The sequence below is a fragment of the Vitis vinifera genome, chromosome 12, assembly GCF_030704535.1.
Source record: "Vitis vinifera cultivar Pinot Noir 40024 chromosome 12, ASM3070453v1".
NCBI classification, from domain to species: domain Eukaryota; kingdom Viridiplantae; phylum Streptophyta; class Magnoliopsida; order Vitales; family Vitaceae; genus Vitis; species Vitis vinifera.
Genome location: NC_081816.1, coordinates 21,623,696 through 21,640,637, shown reverse-complemented (window position 1 = coordinate 21,640,637; position 16,942 = coordinate 21,623,696). Strand labels below are relative to the sequence as shown.

Below are 16,942 nucleotides of genomic sequence, written 5' to 3'. Positions count from 1 at the left end.
ATTAATTTTAATTATATTTAATTTTCTTTTACATTTTCTATAATATAACCTAATATGAAAAAATAATTTACTTTAACATTTTTTTCTTTCATCAGCATTTTTTAGAAACCAAATATAGTCCAACATTTTTTTTCTTTCTTTTGTACTTTCTGGAACTAAGCATAACCTTAAATTTTTTAGTTTGAAATATAATAAATGTGCTTACAAATTAATTTGAATATAGTCTAGCAACAATGAATTATGTTAATAGAATTTACAAAATATATATACTAATAAATAATAATAAAAAATCGTCAAACATCAAATAAGATATGAAAATCTTAGAATCTTGAGGGATAACTTAGTTGGTCTGACCTTGGGTTGGCTCCCCAATGGTCACCAGTTCGAGTCCCGACCCTTAACTTCAAGGCCCCATGAGATTAGTCGAGGCCAGCATAAGCTAACTCGGACATCCACGGTTATTAAAAAAAAATAAAAATCTTAGAATATTTGTCTAATTCAATTACTATCGATTAGAGTAAAAAAAAAGCGGAAAAGGTAATTTCAAAGTCTTCCCCCATCTATACTAGTTGGAAAAAATATAATGGGAAGTCGACCAACTTCATTATTTGAATTGATGTCGTACTTTGAAAAAAAAAAAGATTTTCAGTTAATTTCTCAAAAAGTTATGTAAATTTATTATTAGTTTTGAAAATATATCATGCTTAAATAAATATTTAAAAAAAATGGTATTTTGGTCAAAATTGTTGTGCGGATGTGATAAGCACAAATTGACTCAGGGCTTAACCTTGGTTGGCAACTAAAACAATGGTTAATCATGAATTAGCAATTGAGCATGAGCCATTAATTCATAGGTTGGTTTTCTCTTATGGGTTCCATGATGGGCTACGTTCTCGGATTGGGCCCTCCCTTAGCTTTCAGTTTAGCTTGGACTTGGGCTTGGGCTCGGGACGGCATGGTCCTTGATTGTGTCGTTGGGCCTGCCTGGGCCACACTTCATGGAGCATTCTACTCTATGCCATCCTTGAGGAAATTCTATCTGCAGGTATTTTGCATTAAAGAAAAAATTAAAGAAAATAAAAAATAAATTTAAATTTAATAAATTATTTTTATATATTTTTAAAACTTATTTCACTTATTTTTCATGGTTTATATAAAAAAAATTAAATAATTTGAAAACATATAAGTTTTAATTATTTTTAATTATATTTTATTTTCTCTCGTATTTTGTATGATACATCGTGAGAAAATAATTTTTTTTTAATAATTTTTATTTCCTTTATACTCTACTTGGATTTTAGAAATTTTGAGAAAAAAATGTAAGGGAAAAAAATAAAAATAAAAATTAATATTAATTTTTATTTTTATATGTTTCTTCAAACTCATTTCAATTTTTTTTCTTTTTTTTATAAAGATTAAATATTTTCAAAATAGATACATTTTTTACTCATTTTAGTTATTTTATTTTATTTTTGTATTTTTATTATAAATCCAAAAAATACATTTTTCTTAGTTTTTTATTTTTATACTTTCAGAAATCAAACATAACGTCAAAAACAAAATATAACTTTAGGAACCAACACAAAAGGTTTCTTGAGCAACTAATAACTCTAAATTTAATGTTTTTTCTTATTTTTATTTTTATGCCATATGTTGACGGTCATTGGTTAAACCGCGGTGGAAGTTAGCGAAAAGATAGCTACTAATGGGAAGCCATGAATGAAGGAAGCTAGGAGGAGATTGTCCTTCTAGGTGTTGCATCCAAAAAGTGCTTGTTTTAACTGTTTTTAGAAGCAAGGGAAATAGAAAATAATTTTTAAAAGATAAATAAAATTTGTTTTCACTAGTTTTTAAAAAGAAAAGAAAAATTTAGAAAAAAAATCATAAAAAGAAAAAAATAGTATAGCATTGTATCTTTCTTCTTACATTTTCTCTCATTACCCAATAATGATACGGAAATCTTTAAATATGGTCTCGTATTAAATTATATGTATTTTAATAAAATTCTCCTTCAACTTATCTATTTTTTCTTTTTCTTAAGGCAAATATATTTCAAATCAAATAAGACTTTATATATAAAATTCAGTCATTTTTAAAAATAATTTAAAATTCTAAAATCGAATCAATTAATACTACAATTATGAACTCAAAATTGATACGATTAACATTAAAAAGTCATAAACCAAAATTCAATTTGAATAAGTTTGTTAGTTTTTCCCTTTACATATAATTATATTTTTTAATTTTTTTTAATGAACTTTAAATTAAGTAAGATTGAGTGTTTTTATACTATGCTAAATTTATAATACGTTTATACAAAAAAAAAATTCAAAAAAAATGTTTTTCATATTTAATTTCCAATTATAATTTGATTCCTAAAAAAAATTATTTTTTCTCTTTTATAAAAAATTAAATAATTAAAAAATAATAATCTTTTTTTCCATATGGAATTAAACAACTTAAATAAATTATTTTAATATGATTTTTTATTTAATATGGTTAAAATTCATTTTTAAAATTTTAAATTATTAAATCATAGGCCTTATTATATTCTAAAAATATATTAAAAAAATAGATATTTACCTTACTTTCAAAATATTAATCTTTTCAAATGTTTGATTTCTTGATAAATGTTATTTATATTATAAATGTTCTCTACAAACATAGTCAAACCAAGTATGACTGCAACTATTGAAAAACACTTTCTTTTATTAAATGAAAAGTATGTTTAATAAGAATGATAGAAAACGTTGATAACATTTTTAATACTTGAATGATAAAAATTTTCAAATGTTAAAAATGTTAAAAATGCTTTCTAAAATCACCGTCAAACAAACTCAAATAACGTTTATATTACTTATGTCTTCAATTTCCATAATAGAAGTGATCGGCATTCATCCTCCTGCTGTAAAAATATTCATTAGGCACAAACTTTCCCCCTTTCATTTCTCTTGTCCTTTCCCCCCATGTCTTAAGCCCTAGAAAAGATCTTCAGAATTGGTCACCATATGCATTTCCCATTAACCTCAATTACCAAACTATTAACTTGACCAATATTTCATAATTCCCAGGAATTAATTCAGAAGGATAAACACAATCATAGTCTCTATTGCCAATGATCATCAATCTTCTTCCCTAGCAGATGACTCCTCTTTGCCTTCTTCCTTGTCTTTGCCTTCTTCCTTGGCCTTCAACATTGCTTCTTCCTTGGCCATCTCCAATGCCTGAACCAGGCTCTTCAAGCTTGTTTCAACATCAGCCACACTTGTCTTAGGCATCAAATGCTCAGCAACATCAGCTGGGGTCACTTTACTTTCCCCCAACAGCCTCTCAATCGTGTCGAACAGGTGGTGGGAATCAAGCTCCAGATAGTTCTTCGCCAGCACCTTGAATGATTCAAAGCTGCAGTATGACAATTCGATGTGCTTGTCCATCCTTCCTCGCCGAATCAGAGCTGGGTCGAGCTTCTCCATGTAGTTCGTCGTGAACACTATTAGCCTTTCCCCCTTGGAGGCCGACCAAAGGCCGTCAATGAAGTTCAACAGCCCGGAGAGAGTCACCTTGCTGGTTTTCCCTTCATCAGAGTCTCTTACCTTCGCTTGTTTTTTAATGGGGTCCTTCTCTTCCTCCTCGGCCGCCTTGTTCTCCTTCATCTTCTTCCTCTGACCCGTCAAGTTGAGGGAGCAGTCGATGTCCTCAATCACAGTGATGGACTTGCTCGGAATCTGCATCAGCAGCTTCCTCAGCATGGTGTTGTCACTGACCGCCGTCAGTTCAAGATCATAGACGTCGTACAGCAACAGATTCGCCATGGCAGCAATCATGGTAGATTTTCCCGTCCCAGGAGGGCCATAAAGGAGGTAACCCCGCTTCCAAGCTTTCCCAATTCTTGCATAGAAATCTTCAGCCTTGCTGAAAGAAACCAAGTCCTCGATCAGCTCCCTCTTCTTATCAGCCTCCATGGCAAGCGTTTGAAAAGTTGCAGGGTGATCAAAAACCACATGGCTCCACATCGACCAACTGTTGGTATAAAGCTTCCGCTGCCGGGTTCTGACCTTAATCGCCTTCCCTACCCTCAACACATGACTGAGGTACTTCTTGGTGATCAAATCCCGGTGTTTCTTGTGGAAAGTCAGCCGGTAGTACCTCTTCTCATCCGGCTGCTCATAGGAGCGGGAGGTCCGAGTTTCGGCTGTGATCGTCCTTGGAGTCCACCACAGCTTCACTCCCTCAAACTCATCTTCAACCTCTTCACCGTCATCAATGGTGAGAACCAGTGACTGGTTGTTTTTGGCGGTGTTGGCTTTGAGGCGGTTGGCTTGGTCGGCGGTATTGGAGCTGAGGTAGGTCTCGATGGCGGTGTAGAATTCATGGCGCATGAAATGACCTCTGCCGTATTCATCGAAAGTGATTTGGATGTGAGGGTAGAAAAACTTCATCAATCTGTGGGAGTATTTTTCGATGAGGTCGCAAGGGAAGTATTGCCGGAACATAGCCCAGATGAACATCAATGTCGCCATTACAGACCCCAAATTCCCCAGCGTCTCCCCCATTTTCTTCCCTTGTCTTTGTCTTCTCACGTGTCCCCATACTCAGGGGATGTGTTATATCTCCTTATATAGACGCTCTGCTTGGATGTCCACAGGATTGAGAAAAAGGTATGGAAATGGGAAAGAAAGAGGAAGGAAAGTACATAAAACCCCTCATCTGAAATAGAAAATAATTTTCTAATTAAAACACTTTTTTATATTTAAAAAAAAATTAATTACTCTCCAAGCGAATTATTTTTTAAAGTTCAGGTATTTTAGTTGTATTATTTTATAAATTGTTAATTACAACTAAAATAAAGATAATGCTTTTAAAATTGTATCATGCAAGAAAAAAATGTTTTTTAAATATTTTATTTGAGTTTCCAAATTTAATCTTGAAAATAATTGAAAAATATTTTTAAAAACTATTTTTTAAAATTATTTCAGAATATTCATAAAGTTTTTATTATGTAAATTTGATTTTCTAAACATTATATATAAGGTATTCCTTAGTTCTGAAAAAGTAATATCATCGTTATCAAATTGACTACCATTTTTTTCTATTCATGAGAATCTCACTAGATCGATTTTTTTTTTTTCTAATAAGTTGTAAACTATATCAGAATCATTTTCAACAAGTCCATAAGAAGTGATCCCATTTTTTTCATCGGTCTAGGCAGAAACCAAAGGTCTTAAGAGACCAATTTGGCAGAACAACTCAAAAGATAAAGAAGTATCGTTAATTTCTTGGGTTTGTTTGATAACTATTTTTTAAAATAGTTTTCTATTCTTCAAAACAAAAAAACTATGAAAATATGTTTTATAACCAAAAACTATTTTCTATTTTATGTTTTTAATAGTGTTTTTAGATAATATCTTTTGATTATTTTTTATTGTTTTCACATATTTTCTGAGAACTATGTTAAAAAATAATTATACAAACATGTAGAATAATTAAAAATAAAATATATTAGATATAAAAATTACTTTTAAAACATATTTTAAAATATTAAAAAAAATTACGTTTGCAAACATACTTTTATTTTACAAAATATCAAAGAACAGTTTTCAAAAAATTATTTTTCAAAACTATTTCCGAAAACAGTTACCAAACATGCCTTATTTTTCTATTTTTACCCTTCTCTTATATATATATAAATTAGTATTTGAATATCTATAAAATTTTAAATAAATTTTATTATATTTAATTTTAATTCTTATTTTTTGTCATAAAATAAATAAATAAAAGAATTTACATTTTTTTTTTACTTTTTTTTCTCCTATTTTTAACATTTTCTTAGATTCATAAGACTTTTGAAATATGGAAAGTGTTTTCTCTATCTCTTTATGTGCTCATAATGTTAGAAGATTAGGTCATGTTTGATAACTGTTTTTAAAAATAGATTTAAAATTTTTTTTAAATTATTCTTTGATGTTTTCTAGAATAAAAGTCTATTTGAAAACCTGAAAAATTTTTAACCTATTTTTAATATTTTTAAATATGTTTTAAAAATAATTTTTATATCTAGAGATTTATTTTTAATTATTATACATGTTTTTATAATTATTTTTTAAAACAGTTTTCCAAAAACAACAAAAAATAATTGAAAATAACTAAAAGATATTTTTTGAAAATCTCATATTTTCTAATTTTGGGAACATAAAACATAAAATGGTTTTTTGGTTGCCAAATATGTTTTACAATTTTTTTGTTCTAAAAAATATAAAACTATTCTTGAAAACAGTTGTCAAACAAACCCTTAATATTTGAAATTTTATTTTTAATATGAATTTTAGTGGATAAATTTTATTTTATAAATTTTGCTTCTTTTTTTTTTTTTACATTTATCTAAAATTATGTTTGATTTTTGAAAAGTAATAAGAAATGAAAAAAAATAATCTAAAAGCAATCATTTTCTAATATTTGGATGTATGAAAAAAGAGTTAAGGAAAATGATTTTTTTTTCTTTTTTTTTATATCAAAGAAAAAGCTATGAAAGTAATACCAAGGAATATTTTCTTTAAATGATTTAATATTGTTTTTCCTTTATTCAACTAAACAAAAATTTTCTTTTTATTTTTGTCCCTCATATTTTTCCTCTTCATTTTTCCCTTAATATTTTCCTCTCTTTTTTCTCATATTATTTTCTTCACTTTTATAATGTCGGATAAAAAGAAATCATCTTCTTTGTAAAAAAATTTCAAAAACAGTTAAGTCTGTTTATAACTTAACTTTTAAATATTTTTTTAAAATAACTTTTATTTATAATACCCAAAATAATTGAAAAAAAAAAAAAATATTCTCAAAAAATGCCACATTTTCAAAATAAATTTTCTATCAAAGAATTATCAAACTTATTTTCAAGTTCGAAAAATAGTTTTTCATCGAAATATTGGATTATAAAGGATGCGAAAATGTTGAAAAAAATATAACTTTTATGTATTGCAAATTACATATATATAACCTCATTTTGGCATTTTTACCCCTTCAACTTTTTATCCAAAAAACTGTTTAATGAGGGATAAAAATTCAAAAATTGTTAAAAGATATTTTTATTGAAAGAAGTTATAATTTCAATTTTTTCAAAGAAGGAAAATCATTATTTTCAATGAACTTTTTCATCAAATAAACCTTTTTAGTGCCTCTTCTTTCTCCTTCGTTATTTTGTTTTTATATCAAAGTAAAGGTTTTATTTAATAACTATTTTTTAGAATAATTTTTTATTTTTATAAAACATCTTTTAGTTTTTTTTTAATTGTTTTCATTTATTTTTTAAGAACTGTTTTAAAAAAATACTCATACAAACATTTATAATGATTAAAAATAAAGTTTTAGATATAAAGAAAAAATATTTTTAAAATATTAAAAATAGATTAAAAACATTTTAGATTTCGAAACAAATTTTTGTTTTACAAAAAATCAAATAACAATTTTCTAAAAAAACCATTTTTCAAAATTATTTTAAAAAACCATTACCAAACACCATCATAATTTTTTGAAAGAATGTTTTACAGAATAAAAGTTTATTTAGTAACTTGAAATGTTTTTGTAAATTATATATATATATATATATATATTTTAAATTAATTATCCAAAAAGAAATAAAAACAACTAGAAAACGTACTTAAAGCCATCTATTTTCTATCAACTTGGCAGCAAAGTTAGCAAACATGACCAAAGCTTGGTAACTTTATATATTTATAAATCTTGGATTCACACGACTTTCCCGGCACATCCCATCAAAGATGAGTCATTTGCACCCACCACTCCCTGCTGCCATATACGAGTGGAAAACGACTTCAAAGTCGCTGGAAATATTCTCTGCCTCGTGAAAAAATACAGCTAGGGTGCCATACATGCAACTCATATAGACCATATTTCGACGACACTGGACTGTGGGTCCTCCTCCCTTCCTCCCTTTTTTTCCTTCCAAGTCGAAACATCCACTCCATGACCAAACGAATAGGCCTGTCTCACACTATAGTTGGTTCTTCGTAATCGAGTGGAGCTTTGTCCGCTGGTGCCCACTAGGAAGATGAGGTCGAGTCAGCCACGCTCCTACCCTTACCAATAGGTGTGAAAAAAGGTGGATGGAAATGCTGTGACATTTATTATTATTATTATTAAATATGACCGACCTTTGAGAAATTTGTATCTTCTCTATATCTAATTTAATAAATGGGGAGTGTTGTAGCTGACTAGTTAGCAAGTGAATGGACGGCAGTCATTGCGTCATTTCAATGTGTCATGGCACTACATCATGTTGCAATCCATCTAGAGATGGTGGTTCAAACCCATGAGGTTCACGTCTACCAAATCCTAATGCCACGTTCATCTCTCAATTTTTCTAAAAACCTTAACTTATCTCGTTTAAATTCGATATTCATATCATGCTCTTTAATATAAATAATCGTCAAAATATAAATAATGAAATTTAAATCATTAAACAAGAGTATACATATGAATATCATAAAAATATAAAAATACAAACAAATAAAACCAAAGTATAAATAGTGAGACCATAATTTATATATACGGTATTATTTGATTGATAATGTTTTTTTAAAGTACCTTCAATATTGTAGTCAGACCTTTTATGTAAAAGGTTAATTTGATTGGATTAAATACAGGTGACCAAATATAAAATTTTATCAAATAGTTCTCGTGTTCTTCTCATTTGTTATTTTTATTTATGTTTCTTTAATTAAAAAAAAACTTCTAAAAATGATAAAACAAATAATTATAATAGATATATTGAAGTCGTTATATTAAAAAATTAATATGTATAACTTATGATGCTCGACAATAATATAATGCATAATGTTTATGAACAAAAATATGAATTTTGAAAATGTATCTCGAATATTAATGCGGGGCTAAATATTTGATTTCATTAAAGTTATGTTCCGTTCCCATAAAATTCTCAAGAAAATGTGAAGAAAATAAAATAGAGAGGAAAAGTAAAAAAAAAAAAAGTGAAGAAAAAAAAATAATTTAATAAATTATTTTTATACATTTCTTTAAACTCATTTTACTTTTTTCTCTCCATTATAGTAAAATTAAATAATTTAAAAACATGTAAATTTCAAATTAATTTTAATTATATTTAATTTTCTTTTATATTTTCTATAATAAAACCTAATATGAAAAAATAATTTACTTTAATACTTTTTTCTTTCTACAGCATTTTTCAAAAACCAAATATAACCCAACATTTTTTTTTCTTTCTCTTATACTTTTCGGAACCAAACGTAACCTTAAAGTTTTTAGTTTGAAATATAATAAATGTACTTACAAATTAATTTGAATATAGTCTAGCAACAATGAATTATTTTAATAGTATTTACAAATATATATACTAATAAATAATAAAAAAATTCGTCAAACATCAAATAAGATATGAAAATTTTATAATCTTAGGGAGTAACTTTGTTGGTCCGACCTTGGATTTGCTCTCCAATGGTCACCAGTTCAAGTCCCCTTAGGGCCATTGGAGGTTTACCCGACCCTTAACTTCAGAGCCCCATGGGATTAGTCCATGCCAGCATAAGCTGCTCCGGACATCCACAATTATTAAATAAATAATAAAAAAACATATTAAAATCTTAGAATATTTGTCTAATTCAATTATTATCGGTTAGAGTAAAAAAAAAAAGCGGAAAAAGTTAAAAGGCCGACCAACTTCAATATTTGAATTGATGTCGATTTTCAGTTAATTTCTCACCCTTAACTTCAGGCCCTTAACTTCAGGACCTCATGGGATTAGTCCAGACCAACATAAGCTGCTCCGGACATCCATAGTTATTAAAAATATATATATATATATATATATATATATTAAAATCTTAGAATTTTGTCTAATTCAATTATTATCGATTAGAGTCAAAAAAAGTGGAAAAAGTTGAAAAGCCGACCAGCTTCAATATTTGAATTGATGTCGATTTTCAATTAATTTCTCAAAAAGTTATGTAAGTTAATTATTAGTTTTGAAAATATATCATGCTTAAATAAATATTAAAAAAATGGTATTTTGGTCAAAATTGTTGTGCGGATGGGATTAGCACAAATTGACTCAGGGCTTAACCTTTGTTGGCAACTAAAACAATGGTTAATCATGAATTAGCAATTGAGCACGAGCCATTAATTCATGGGTTGGTTTTAGATTCCATGATGGGCTATGTTCCTCGGATTGGGCCCTCCCTTAGCTTTCGGTTTAGCTTGGACTTGGGCTTGGGCTCGGGACGGCATGGTCCTTGATTGTGACGTTGGGCCTGCGTGGGCCACACTTCATGGAGCATTCCACTCTATGCCATCCTTGAGGAAATTCTATCTGCAGGTATTTTGCATTAAAGAAAATATTAAAGAAAATAAAAAATAAATTTAAATTTAATAAATTATTTTATATATTTTTAAAACTTATTTCACTTATTTTTCATGGTTTATATAAAAAAAAATTAAATAATTTCAAGACATATAAGTTTTAATTATTTTTAATTATATTTTATTTTCTCTCGTATTTTGTATGATACATAGTGAGAAAATAATTTTTATTTCCTTTATACTCTACTTGGATTTTAGAAATTTTGAGAAAAAAATATAAGAGAAAAAAATAAAAATAAAAATTAATGTTAATATTCATTTTTATATATTTCTTTAAACTCATTTTAATTTTTTTCTTTTTTTATAAAGATTAAATATTTTCAAAATAAATACATTTTTAACTTATTTTAGTTATTTTATTTTATTTTTGTATTTTTTATTATAAATCCAACACGAGAAAGTCATTTTTCTTAGTTTTTGATTTTTATACTTTCAGAAATCAAACATAACGTTATTACTTCTCAAAAACAAAATATAAGTTTAGGAACCTACACAAAAGGTTTATTGAGCAACTAACAACTCTAAGTTTAATGTTTTTTCTTTCTTTTATTTTTATGCCATATGCAAACGGTCATTGGTTAAACCATAGGCTACTAATGGGAAGCCATGAAGGAAGGAAGCTAGGAGGAGATTGTCCTTCTAGGTGTTGCATCCAAAAAGTGCTTGTTTTAACTGTTTTTAGAAACAAGGGAAATAGAAAATAATTTTTAAAAGATAAATAAAATTTGTTTTCACTAGTTATTAAAAAGAAAAGAAAAATTTAGAAAAAAAAAATCATAAAAAGCAAAAAATAGTATAGCATTGTATCTTTCTTCATACATTTTCCTTCATTACCCAATAATGATACAGAAAATCTTTAAATATGGTCTCACTTTAAATTATATGTATTTTAATAAAATTCTCCTTTAACTTATCTATTTTTTCTTTTTCTTAAGACAAATCAAGTAAGACTTTATATATAAAATTCATTAATTTTTAAAAATAATTTAAAATTTTAAAATCGAATCAATTAATACTACAGTTATGAACTCAAAATTGATACAGTTAACATTAAAAAGTTAGAAACCAAAATTCAATTTGAATAAGTTTATTAGTTTTTCCCTTTACATATAATTATATTTTTTTAAAAAAAATTAATGAACTTTAAATTAAGTAAGATTGAGTATTTTTATACTATGCTAAATTTATAATATGTTTATACAAAAAAAATTCAAAAAAATGTTTTTCATATTTAATTTCCAATTATAATTTGATTTCTAAAAATAATTTATTTATTTTTCTCTTTTATATAAAAATTAAATAATTCAAAAAAATTTAATCTTTTTTTCCATATGGAATTAAACAACTTAAATAAATTATTTTAATATTATTTTTTTATTTAATATGGTTAAAATTCATTTTTAAAATTTTAAATTATTAAATCATAGGCCTTATTATATTATAAAAATATATTAAAAAATAGATATTTACCTTACTTTCAAAATATTAATCTTTTCAAATGTTTGATTTCTTGATAAATGTTATTGATATTATATATGTTATCTAAAAGCATAGTCAAACCAAGTATGATTGCAACTATTGAAAAACACTTTTTTTTATTAGTAAATGAAAAATATGTTTGATAAGGTTAGTAGAAAACGTTTTTAATATTTTTAAAACTTGAATAATAAAATTTTTTAAATATTAAAAATATTTTTTAAAATCACTATCAAAGGGCTCGAACAATGTTTATATTACTAACTTGTTCAATTTCCATAAAAGAAGTGTTCGGCATTCATTCTTCCGTTGTAAAAATATTCATTAGGCACAAACTTCCCCCTTTCATTTCTCTTATCCTTTCCTCCCAATATCTTCATCTCTCATTTCTCTAGTCCTTTCCCATGTCTTAAGCCCTAGAAAAGATCTTCAGAATTGGTCACCATATGCATTTCCCATTAACCTCAATTACCAAACTATTAACTTGACCAATATTTCATAATTCCCAGGAATTAATTCAGAATGATAAACACAATCACAGTCTCTATTGTCAGTGATCATCAATCTTCTTCCCTAGCAGATGACTCCTCTTTGCCTTCTTCCTTGGCCTTCAACATTGCTTCTTTCTTGGCCATCTCCAATGCCTGAACCAGGCTCTTCAAGCTTGTTTCAGCATCAGCCACACTTGTATTCTTACGCATCAAATGCTCAGCAACATCAGCTGGGGTCACTTTACTTTCCCCCAACAGCCTCTCAATCGTGTCGAACAGGTAGTGGGAATCAAGCTCCAGATAGTTCTTAGCCAGCACCTTGAATGATTCAAAGCTACAGTATGATAATTCGATGTGCTTGTCCATCCTTCCTCGCCGAATCAGAGCTGGGTCGAGCTTCTCCATGTGGTTCGTCGTGAACGCTATTAGCCTTTCCCCCTTTGAGGCCGACCAAAGGCCGTCAATGAAGTTCAACAGCCCGGAAAGAGTCACCTTGCTGGTTTTCCCTTCATCAGAGTCTCCTACCTTCGCTTGTTTTTTAATGGGGTCCTTCTCTTCCTCCTCGGCCGCCTTGTTCTCCTTCATCTTCTTCCTCTGACCCGTCAAGTTGAGGGAGCAGTCGATGTCCTCAATCACAGTGATGGACTTGCTCGGAATCTGCATCAGCAGCTTCCTCAGCTCGGTGTTGTCACTGACCGCCGTCAGTTCAAGATCATAGACGTCGTACAGCAACAGATTCGCCATGGCAGCAATCATGGTAGATTTTCCCGTCCCTGGAGGGCCATAAAGGAGGTAACCCCGCTTCCAAGCTTTCCCAATTCTTGCGTAGAAATCCTCAGCCTTGCTGAAAGAAACCAAGTCCTCGATCACCTCCCTCTTCTTATCAGCCTCCATGGCAAGAGTTTGAAAAGTTGCAGGGTGATCAAAGACCACATGGCTCCACATCGACCAACTGTTGGTATAAAGCTTCCGCTGCCGGGTTCTGACCTTAATCGCCTTCCCTACCCTCAACACATGACTGAGGTACTTCTTGGTGATCAAATCCCGGTGTTTCTTGTGGAAAGTCAGCCGGTAGTACCTCTTCTCATCCGGCTGCTCATAGGAGCGGGAGGTCTGAGTTTCGGCTGTGATCGTCCTTGAAGTCCACCACAGCTTCACTCCCTCAAACTCATCTTCAACCTCTTCACCGTCATCAATGGTGAGAACCAGTGACTGGTTGTTTTTGGCGGTGTTGGCTTTGAGGCTGTTGGCTTGGTCGGCGGTATTGGAGCTGAGGTAGGTCTCGATGGCGGTGTAGAATTCATGGCGCATGAAATGACCTCTGCCGTATTCATCGAAAGTGATTTGGATGTGGGGGTAGAAAAACTTCATCAATCTATGGGAGTATTTTTCGATGTGGTCACAAGGGAAGTATTGCTGGAACATAGCCCAGATGAACATCAATGTCGCCATTACAGACCCCAAATTCCCCAGCGTCTCCCCCATTTTCTTCCCTTGTCTTTGTCTTCACGTGTCACCATATTCTCAGGGGATGTGTTATATCTCCTTTTATAGACGCTCTGCTTGTATGTCCACGAGCTCGAGAAAAAGTTGGGAAATGGGAAAGAAAGAGGAAGGAAAGTACATAAAACCCCCCATCTGAAATAGAAAATAAATTTCTAATTAAAACACTTTTTTATAATTTTTTTTAAATTTAATTACTCTCCAAACGAATTATTTTTTAAAGTTCAGGTATTTTATTTGTATTATTTTATACATTGTTAATTACAACTAAAATAAAGATAATGCTTTTAAAATTGTATCATGCAAGAAAAAAAGTGTTTTTTAAAATTATTTTATTTGAGTTTCCAAATTTATTATTGAAAATAATTGAAAACTATTTTTAACAACTATTTTTAAAAACTATTTTTTGAAATTATTTCAGAATATGCATGAAGTTTTTATTATGTAAATATGATTTTATAAGGTGTGGGATTCTTAGTTTTGAAAAAGTAATATCATCATTATCAAATTGACTACAATCTTTTTCTATTCATGAGCATACCATCAAATCATCTTATTTCTTCTAATAGGTTATGAACTATATCAAAATCATTTTCATCAAGTTTATAAGAAGTGATCCCATTTTTTCATCTATCCAGATAGAAACCAAAGGTTTTAAGTGACTAATTCGGTAAAACAACTCAAAAGATAAAAAAAAATATCATTAATTTCTTGGATTTATTTAATAATTGTTTTTTAAAATAGTTTTCTGTTCTACAAAACAAAAAAAAAACTAAGAAAATATGTTTTATAACAAAAAAAAATTATTTTCTATTTTCTATTTTATATTTTTAAGAATGTTTTTAGATAATAACTTTGGATTGTTTTTTATTGTTTTTACTTGTTTTCTGATAATTGTTTTAAAAAATAATTATACAAACATGTAAAATGATTAAAAATAAAACATTAGATATAAAAATTATTTTTACAACCTATTTTAAAATATTAAAAATATTTTACATTTCCAAACATAATTTTATTCTACAAAACATTAAAAAAACGGTTTTCAAAAAAATATTTTTAAAAAACAACTACCAAACGACCCTATTTTTCTATTTTTACCGTTCTCTTTTATATATATATATATATATATATATATATATATATATAAATTAGTATTGAATATCTATAAAATTTTAAATAATTTTTATTATATTTAATTTGAAGTCCTTCTTTTTTCCATAAACTAAATAAATAAAAGAATTTAGATTTTTTATTTTCACTTCTTTTTTTCTTTTTTGAACTATGGAAATTTTTTTCTCTCCCTTTATGTACCCATTATGTTAGAAGCTTAATGTTTGAAAATTTATTTTAAATATGAATTTTAGTGGATAAATTTGATTTTTTAAATAACTTATAATACATTTTTCTCTTTCTTTAAAAAAAAAATTTATTTAAAATTATGTTTGATTTTTAAAAAGTAATTAGAAATGAAAAAAAATACTAAAAGCAATAATTTTATAATATTTGGATGTATGAAAAAGGAGTTGAGGAAAATTATTATTATTATTATTATTATTATTATTATTATTATTATTATGTCAAAGAAAAAACTGTGAAAGAAATACCAAGGAATATTTTCTTTAAATGATTTAATATTGTTTTTCCTTGATTCAACTAAACAAATAATTTCTTCTTTTTTTTGTCATATTTTTCCTCTATATTTTCCCCTTAATATTTTCCTCACTTTTTATAATATCGAATAAAAAAAAATCATTTTATTTTTAAATATTTTCAAAAACAATTAAGTCTGTTTATAACTTAACTTTTAAATATTTCTAAAACATAATTTTTATTTATAATACCTAAAATAATGGAGAAAAAGAAGAAAAATATATTCTAAAAAAATAAATTTTCAAAATAAATTTTCTATCAAAAAAAATAAGTCCTAAAAATAGTTTTTCGTTGACATATTTGATTATAAGGGATGAGAAAATGTTGAAAAAAAATAACTTTTATGTGTTACAATTTACATATATAACCTCGTTATCAGAAAAAAATATTCAAGCAGGGATAAAAATTCAAAAATTGTTAAAATATAAGGTCGAGTCAGCCACCCTCTACCCTTACCAATGGGTGTGAAAACGAATAGTTTTGTTGTTTTGGGCATGGACGGCAGCCATTGCGTCATATCATTGTGTCATGACACTTACATCATGTTGCAATTCATCTATAGAAGGTGGCTCAAACCCGTGAACTTCTCCTAAACCAAACCCTACCATATTAAAAATTATCAATTTTCCTAAAAACTTAAATTTTACAAGTTTTAAGCTTAATATACGTATCATATAATTTAATATAAACAATCATCAAAATATAAATAAAGAGATTTAGATCATTAAACAAGAGTATACATATGAATGTGATAAAGGTCTACGAACATAACAAAATATAATCAAGATACAAGTGATGAGACCAAAAATTATATATGTGACACCATTTGATTGGTGTGTCTTTTTTAAGTATCCTTTAATACCATAGTGAGATCCTATATGTAAAAGTTTAATTTGATCGAATTAAATACAGACAATTAAATATAAAATTTTATCAAATAGTTCTTGTATTAATATATATAATTTATGATGTTCGACAATAATATAATATATAATGTTTATGAACAAAAATGTAATTTTTGAAAATGTATATAGAATATTAATGCAAGCTAAATATTTGATTTCATTAAAGCTATGTTTGGTTCCCATAAAACTTGAGAAAAATGTTAAAGAAAGAAAATAATGAGGAAAAGTAGAAAGAAAGAAAAAGAGAAAAAAAAAAAATTTTAAAAACTAAGTTTAAATTAATGAATTATTTTTAAACATTTTTTTCAAACCCAGTTTTCTTATTTCTCTCCATTATAATAAAATTAAATAATTTAAAAATATATAAATTTTAAATTAATTTTAATTATATATGATTTTTATTTGTATTTTCTATAATGAAACTAATATGGAAAAACAATCTACTTTAAAAAAAAAATTCTTTCTATAATATTTTCTAGAAACCAAATATATTCTTATATTTTT

The 16,942-nt window shown here is 27.6% G+C and overlaps 2 protein-coding genes across 2 annotated transcripts; both read right to left on the bottom strand.

The window, feature by feature from the left end:
• Positions 1–2,834: 2,834 nt before the first annotated feature.
• LOC109121427 (AAA-ATPase At3g28580) lies at positions 2,835–4,631 on the bottom strand. Its single transcript, XM_010659751.3, has one exon. It carries the CDS (start codon positions 4,551–4,553, stop codon positions 3,123–3,125), a length of 1,431 nt encoding a protein of 476 aa, XP_010658053.2. The 5' UTR covers positions 4,554–4,631; the 3' UTR covers positions 2,835–3,122.
• Positions 4,632–12,314: 7,683 nt separating this feature from the next.
• On the bottom strand, positions 12,315–13,884 carry LOC100242191 (AAA-ATPase At3g28580). The gene has a single exon (XM_019223687.2). It carries the CDS (start codon positions 13,860–13,862, stop codon positions 12,447–12,449), a length of 1,416 nt encoding a protein of 471 aa, XP_019079232.2. The 5' UTR covers positions 13,863–13,884; the 3' UTR covers positions 12,315–12,446.
• Positions 13,885–16,942: the final 3,058 nt, after the last annotated feature.

Coding starts and splice junctions, on each gene's coding strand:
- LOC109121427 (XM_010659751.3), bottom strand. CDS start 4,553: ATGGGGGAGACGCTGGGGAATTTGGGGTCTGTAATGGCGACATTGATG.
- LOC100242191 (XM_019223687.2), bottom strand. CDS start 13,862: ATGGGGGAGACGCTGGGGAATTTGGGGTCTGTAATGGCGACATTGATG.